The sequence below is a fragment of the Gossypium raimondii genome, chromosome 5, assembly GCF_025698545.1.
Source record: "Gossypium raimondii isolate GPD5lz chromosome 5, ASM2569854v1, whole genome shotgun sequence".
Classification (NCBI taxonomy): domain Eukaryota; kingdom Viridiplantae; phylum Streptophyta; class Magnoliopsida; order Malvales; family Malvaceae; genus Gossypium; species Gossypium raimondii.
The window spans coordinates 19,004,592-19,012,459 of NC_068569.1; the positions used below are offsets into that span (position 1 = coordinate 19,004,592).

Below are 7,868 nucleotides of genomic sequence, written 5' to 3' on the forward strand. Positions count from 1 at the left end.
CATCACCACCTAGCTAGAAAGGTTACCACGTTCCATAGGAGGCCAACCAAGAACGTTGTGGACACATGCTAAGACCTGTGGCATTCCACACCCGACTCAAATGACAGATCTAAATCCAAGATTTCAGATTTATTACTGGAGCAACTCAGATAACAATCATCCATTACATCAAGTTAAATGATCAATTTTTAGAACATTTTTATAAAAGCACAGAAAATAGATTAATTAAAATTTTAAAACATTAAAATCATGTTGAAAGCATTAAAAATTCATTTATAGGGGTTTAAAGGTGTCAGGGACCAAAAATAAGCCTTAGAAGGTCGAGAATACTCAAAATAGGGTAGGGTATCAATGCAAGTGGAGAGAAGAAATACTGATACTTCTCCTTGGTACTGTAGATTTTGGCATTTTGATACACTTGTTGCGATACCACAAGAGCTTGGTATCAATGCCTGTGTCCCATGTGACAAAAATTGCCTAAAACTCACTTGTCAATTTTGACACCTAAAAACTCAAACTTGAACTTGGAGGACTCAAGAATCAAGTTTAAAACATCAAAACACCTCCAATCATAGTGAACATAAATCAAGCTAGAGAACAACTATACACAAACTAAATTTCTTAAAAACATGTTTAACTAAACCATCAATCAACTCAAAACATGATTAGTTATTGTTCAAGTGCATATACCACACCAATTAATTATGCATACACATTCAAGGTATTCAAACTTTTCAATAAACACAGAAAACTCCTAGGTTCTCTAGGCTTAGGTATATGCTATATATTTTCTAACAACCTCAAAATAAACATTACTTTTAATTGACTGAGTTGAGATATGAGCCTTTAGATGTCGTTAACTATATAAGTCAGTCAGAAACATCACTTAACACCTACATACGAAAACAATATATCCGCTTACTGAGCATTGAAAGATTGTGAATTAAATCAAATACGGTAAATTAAAATTTGAATTTCAAACCTGAGATTGAAAGTTAATCAAGAAATAATAAACAAGAAATAAAATGAAAGTCTTGATATAGAGGAGTTATTTGAGTGATTTAAAAAGAAATAGCGGACGTGAAGTTAAGTGATGATACTTTTTAACAGGGGTGGTTATCCATTAGGATTAGGACCCTAAGAAGAATGCTGAATTATTACCATAAGAGTCTCCGACAAAATCTTTGACACCACTAGCCTTTTAAAATTTTCTTTTAAGCAAAAAAGTACTTCTCTTATGACTAAAGAGTGAAGTGTTTTGGGATTGAGCTTTCTGCACCCATATGTCTTAGGACGCACACAAGTACACGTGTATGCTACAATTTATAATGGAGAGGGTTTCTTTCATAATTCATACAAATGTTGATTTTTTTTTTATGAAGATTATATTTCATTTATAACTTATGAAAATTAATTTATTGCGGGGTGGATATGGTGAAACAATTAAATATTTAAACAATATTTTCTAGAAATAATTTAGACGTCGGCAATTGTAAAAAAGAAAATACAAAAAGCAAAATAATTATGAGTGGAGTGAAAAACCTGCGACTTGACCCAACAAACAAAACCAAAGATTCCTTAAAAGAAACCATATTTATTTCCTAGATTTGAGTTTACAACAAAAGCAAATGTTTGATGGTGTAGGTTTTTTCTTTCAAAAAGATATTAAAGTTGCACACATGATTTTCATTACACTTCAAACATCAATCAAATTAATTAACTAAATGTTTGGGACCAATCAGAAGATGTCGGCAGGTCGCATCTTAATGACTTAAAATTTAAAGTTAGCTGAGCTTTGATTGTTCTTTTGATTCACAACCAAAATATATGAAAAAGGAAACCAAGCATAATGTATTTATTTAACAACAATTTTCTCAACCAACCAAGGTTTAATTATCCACGAAATAATTCACAAAAACTTGAATGCAACCTTCTCTTCTTATAAACCAAACAAAAAAATTTTTTACAAGGAAGATGTTAAACTAATAGCTTCAAAAAGTTGCTTTTTGGCCGTCATTATTCGAATATGTTCTCTTTTTTCTTTTGCCATTATTATATTTATTAACTTGACTTCTAATGCTTTCTTTTTAATTTTATGCAATAAATATATTATCACATAAACAATATCATGTCAACTTATTGTTTTACATATCAATTAAAAAGTTTGTTGATACATTTAACAACTTTTATCTGTGCTCAGACTAGAATTTCAAATTTTAAAAAATTTAAAAGCTAGAGAAAATAAACTAGATCCATAAGTGTATACATAATACAAGACTAATAACAAAAGTTATCCGAATCAATTTAATTACAAATGATTAAGTAAAGATTAAAATTTCAAAAAGTATAACGACTAAAATTCATCACAACCACTAAATTCACATCTTCTGCACTTCTTTGCAAGGAAAGAAAAATCTATATTGTTGAGGGAAAAGAAAGAAAGATACCTACAACGAATCTAATGCGGATGTGCTGAAAAAGAAGTAATTATTGTATATATGGTGGAGTTTTGTAATTTTCACCAAGTTTCTTTGCTTTGCTTGCGAGACATCCAATGGGCTTGAATAAATGAGGACAAAGAAAAACCCAAGAATAAGAACCGCGAGGATGTGAAAGTGATGTGGCCTGCCCTCCGCAAAAATGACATTTAACGCCCACCGTGGGGCTCGAACCCACGACCACAAGGTTAAGAGCCTTGCGCTCTACCGACTGAGCTAGACGGGCTTGTCGCTTCCTAGTGTTAACCATAATGTCTTTATCTTAGATTATAATCTTTCATGCCTCCACTCTAGCATTTTCTTTTATTGGAGATGAGTCCTTATGCCAATAGACAGTACACTTTGCGGGGTGGAAAACATATCATGGGAACTGGAAGTGGTAACACTGATTTATTGATTTATTTCCAAGTAAAAGATAATTCTCTTAGAGAAGCCTTTAGTAAGAATACTTCAGAGACCAGGGATAATATCAGTTCCATAAGAACATAAGCACGGATTGCAGAGCTTTCAAGAATGTATGGATTTATGTAAGAATCCCTGAGATGCTGCTGCTCTATAGGACCCTGCTCTTTGTTGCTTGAGCCTTCTATACCGTCCTTTTTAGTGATTTTGAAACCGTTTGCCTAGGTGGCCGAAATGTACATGAAAAGGAAAAATGAATGCAGAAATTTATAGGCATTTACAGTAATCCTCGACCGAATGTGATCAAATTTGACTACTCAAATGTTGTCAATTCAAACATACATGCAGCTTTTTCAGTGTGTATTACCTTTGAATTTATCAAACTTAGGTACGTTTCCTTTTAGATTACGTATCGCTGAAGAAGACCAGAGCAGGTAAGAACTCAATCATGCAAAGGACCGTTGCAGCAACACTAAAATTGACTTCAGCTTGTTCAAAATGTCAACAGGACGAAAGCGATGCCTCGTCATTGCTGTAACATTCCTCGCGATACATCAAAGAGAGTGTCTACTGGCGTGAAGTATAGGCTTCTCATCATTTTCGTCGGGATCAAGGTCAACCTCATCTTCATAATCCACTTCTATAATGGTTCTGTCTTTAATATATGGTTCTTCCAATTCAAATGGTTGAGCTTGAGAATGATCTCCACCTTCAGGCATAGTATCTGACAATAGCTCTCGCATCTCAGATTCTATGAATGCTTCCATTTGAGCTCGCTCTCTATCCTTCGGGTAGGTGAAGTAGAGAAATGAATAGATGAAACAACAGAGTGCCATCGGAATTCCTATTGCTGTGTACAGTGCTTTTGCCAACGACAAAGCGTTTTCTCTATCTGTTGCAATCTCTTCAGATTCACTTGCTCCTTTCTGAATAGGTTTGTAACCGTAAACGTGCTGAGCTAGAATTCCAACTGCAGGAGGGGCGAATGATGACAAGATGGATTCAAAAGATCGGTCCAAAGCATAGACGCTTGTTCTTGATTTCTCTGGAACTATTTCTGCAAATATTGGACTGCATGCATAGGAACATTCACATTCCACGTTATCAATATAGGAGCAGGAAAAGTCCTTTGAACTCTCAACTATACATGCTCAAGTTTGTCAATTCTTTTTTGGCTCTTCATGTGTTTTCTACAAGTGAACTCGGGCTTATGTCCGGACTCTTGCATACCTTGATCCAATATTTAATAGGACATTTCGAGATACATTTAGTTTTGTCCAGCTTATGACAACTGGTAAATGCTACATTGCGAGTATGTAAAATATAATTTCATGTAATGGAATGTTAAACAAAATAGATGGAGGGAAAAGAGAAAGTTTGAGAATCTTACTTGTTTGCAGCTGGAGCATTCCAGGAAATGCAGAAGCCAACAATGATTAAGACCAAACCATGCATCACACCTGTGGATGGATCATCAGGTAAAACAAGCAAGAGTATTGCTGCTAAAGGGATGGCCGATGCCGAGCTTATTTGGGCTAGAATGATCCTTCCAGAATTCGGGAGACGTGTGGACAGGAAATCCCCCATCCTACCACCAAAAAGGCCCCCCACAGAAGTAGCAATCACAAACATGGCTATCAGGAATGCAGTTTTCTTGTGGGAGAACCCAATTAGCTCCAACCACATCGGTGCAAATGACAATGCAGACCAGGGGATTGAACCAGTAGCACCTTGAGCAACGATAATTTGAAATGATGGGATCTTTACGACTGATTTTGCTTCCAGAACCAGGCCCTTCACTTCAGACCATAAGGTTCTATTTGACATTTGATTGCTAGATTTTGCCCCACTATCAGAAAAATGTGGATCATTGGCAAAGAGGTAGACTAACGTACCAACAATGATGCTGATTAGTCCTACCAGATGGAAGGCAATTCTCCAACCAGGGATACCGATGAATGCTATTGGAGCTATTAGTACTGCAATGAATCCTCCAATAACAGAACCAAGATTGCTTGTGAGCTGTAACCACCCAAAAGCCATACCACGGTTACTGTCATCTGTTGAGTCAGCAACAAGGGACTGGATTGCAGGTCCAACAATGGCAAGGCCAATTCCGTTTAAAGCTCTAGATATGGCCACCTGTTCAAATGATGCCAAATGACTAAATAATTTAACTTGGTTGCTTGCTCTAGCCGCTACCGGTACTTCCTGTAGCACTCTAAGCAATTTTTATAGTAGCTAACTGAAAAATCCCCCAAACAAATTGTAGACATATGATATTTGAGGGAATTCATAACTACAGATTGTTAACTCATAAGGAAACAATAGAAAAAAAATAAAAAAAAAGTTTAACCTGACATCAGCCTTAAGAAGTAGTTAAACCAAGAAAATAAACACCTCTAACCCTCTGTGCTTGACTGACCAAGCAAGGGAAAAAACACAACATTAAAGAAAAAGTGAAAACACCAAAATATTCCAAGATTTCTTTTGGTGCCACAAATGTGCATCTTCAACAATGTTTCTTAATTCAAGTTACATTTATCAATGGCAGATGAAATCCATTAATGCATTTTCCTCTGTTTTTATTCACCAGATAACCAGATCCATCATAACCAAGAATACAAGTACATCCACCAAATCACCACCATCAGACCAAATATTTGCACCATTATAGTTGCCAATACGCTCAACCGATCCAATCCAAAACAACCAAAACATAATCAGGCAATACGCTCCAATCACTAATTCACAATACAGAAAACCTCAATTAAACCATACCCAATTCAACAAACTTGAACCGAAACAACATATAAAGACCAAAACCAAAATCCCTGATTCCCAGGCATCACCTTTCACATTCCCACCAACCAAGCAAAGAAAGATAAATAAAAGATCACTCGATTAACAAAAATAAAGGGGGCAAAATAGGTAGCTACAGTTTACCTGAAAGAAACTGGAGGAGAAGGCAACAAGGAAAGTGGCAGCAGCCCATAAAAACGCACCAAGAGCTATTACATGGGCTCGATTGTGACGCACAGCAAGGTATGCAGCAATTGGATAACAAGCGGATTGAACGATAGATCTGAACAAGGTGAGAGAGCCGAGTCCAGTGGGGTCGGCGTGAAGGGCAGCACCAACTTCCTTGTAAACGCCTGGTAACAATGACTCATCCGCCCTCTCCATGATCCCTGCCAGGTTCACCAGGACCAGAGTCAAAGTCTCGGCCTTCATTATTTTCCGCCCTGCTGAGTTATTGTCCCGCAGGTTTTGGGATATCTTTTGCGGACAATTACGTAGAATAGTTGAGTAGTTCCCTAGTTGGCAGCCTCCGTTGGTTTTGGAATATTCGGATGCTTAGAATTTTGGGTGTTGAAAATTGGAAAGGATTATATAGATATATGGTATATGGCGACAGTTGGGTATGTCTGTGGCAAGACAAATGGAGGCAATCGGAGATACGTGTAACGCATGGGTAAAATTTTGGACTTTGACTGAATTGCAAGGCGGGGGGGTCAGCCATAGATAGATAATATTGGAAATTAATATTGGAAAAGGGAATTTGGGGAGGATGTGGGCTTACAAATAGCAACTTCGGATTGTGGATTTGGAGAGTTTTATGCATCGCCACTTGGCAGTGAGGGGAAATAGAAGAAAACATTTTTGTATATTAATCATGTGTAGGTTCAGTGGCAAAGCTGGGGTAGGGGCTTTGGCCCTTAGTTAAAAAATAGAAAGCTACTTGCAGATTTAATTAAAATAAAAATAATTTGGTTTTTTTTTAAATTAATAATTCAATTCTAGACATTGTTCGATAATGTAATGAGTGAGTTTTGTTTAAATATTTTTCGGTTTTTTTCGTTTGAGTTTTTTTTTTATTTGATCCATTTTATAATTATTTGGATGTATATTTATAGTTGTAATGTATTTGTGATTTTTTTTTTATATTTATACTTGTATACTTTCAAAAAAATTAAATTTACTTAACGTAACATTCGTAGTTTTGGCTTTCAAAAATTTTATTATTTTTCTCGGCCCCAACATAAAATTTTTGACTTCCTTCCTACGTAAGCCTACCTTCAAATTGTGGAAGCCACGTTTATAAATGTATTGGATAATAATTAATAGAAAAATGGAAATGAATATTATTACAATACAAAAGTATGGGATGGTTGATAAGGTTGGTTCACACCAAGTGGGGTGCAGAGAGTCACTATTATGAAGGAAGTTCAGATAAAGAGAGGTGCAGGAGCTGTTGCTCGCAGAGAAACAACGAGGTAGTTTGGTACAATTTGGGCTAAATAAATAAAGTATTTTAGCTTGTCCTTACCCATCATCCAGGGGATTTATAGGGGGAAAGGATGACCAATCATGAACTCCTATAATAGGGTTGTGAGTGATCAGATGAGAGAGCTGATGGATGTGTATCATCTAAGTCTTAGGAAAATGGTGCTTAGGGGAAGGTTGCCATATATAAATTGTAAAGATGAGACATCGAGATTTAAGTAAAGTTGTTTAAACTGAATTTTATAGGATGGTATATGAAAATATAACAAATATATTTAAAAAGTAAGATAATTTAATAAAGAAATTATATTTAAAATCATAAACCCATTTAATAATTTTGAGATATGAAAAAAGAGTGGGTAAGTTGGGCTGGACAACAAGGATCACATTCTTTTACTCTACCAAGATTTAATAGGGTAAAAGATAAAGGCATTGCAAATTGAATGGTATTAGGAGTGGATCAGATTAATTCACATTATCGCTCTAAATATAAGATTACCATTTTGTTTTACCAATTTTGATATTATGAATAACGCAATTTTAAATAATATAGCAGAGAATCCTAGTGCTACTTGTCATAATTTTACCTATTATTAATGACTTTAATCCATTTTCTTTACACCATAAAAGAATCATAATAATTAATGAATCAAGCTCTGAATTTGTATATATTTTTAAACT

At 35.5% G+C, this 7,868-nt stretch overlaps 1 protein-coding gene and 1 non-coding gene across 3 annotated transcripts; both read right to left on the minus strand.

The window, feature by feature from the left end:
* Window positions 1-2,651: 2,651 nt before the first annotated feature.
* On the minus strand, window positions 2,652-2,724 carry TRNAK-CUU (transfer RNA lysine (anticodon CUU)). Its single transcript has one exon. It is a non-coding gene; the product is annotated as a tRNA-Lys (tRNA).
* A 279-nt stretch (window positions 2,725-3,003) lies between these two features.
* Window positions 3,004-6,373, minus strand: LOC105770483 (uncharacterized). Of its 2 annotated transcripts, XR_008196322.1 has the most exons (4): window positions 5,847-6,373; window positions 4,291-5,042; window positions 3,268-3,971; window positions 3,004-3,121 (listed from the first exon to the last, which is right to left on the minus strand). XR_008196322.1 is itself a non-coding variant. In XM_012591700.2 (3 exons), the coding sequence occupies exons 1-3, from the start codon at window positions 6,132-6,134 to the stop codon at window positions 3,455-3,457; spliced, it is 1,557 nt and encodes a 518-aa protein (XP_012447154.1). In that variant the 5' UTR covers window positions 6,135-6,373; the 3' UTR covers window positions 3,155-3,454. The 2 variants fall into 2 exon arrangements, 1 of the variants encoding a protein (XP_012447154.1); XM_012591700.2 differs by lacking the exon at window positions 3,004-3,121 and having other exon boundaries at window positions 3,155-3,971.
* Window positions 6,374-7,868: the final 1,495 nt, after the last annotated feature.

Excerpts from the sequence above, each read along its gene's own strand:
- LOC105770483 (XM_012591700.2), bottom strand. The coding sequence starts at position 6,134 with ATGAAGGCCGAGACTTTGACTCTGGTCCTGGTGAACCTGGCAGGGATC. Across the intron at positions 5,043-5,846 it reads TCTCCTCCAGTTTCTTTCAG|GTGGCCATATCTAGAGCTTT; the intron begins GTAAACTGTAGC and ends TCATTTGAACAG. Across the intron at positions 3,972-4,290 it reads AATGCTCCAGCTGCAAACAA|TCCAATATTTGCAGAAATAG; the intron begins GTAAGATTCTCA and ends CTATGCATGCAG.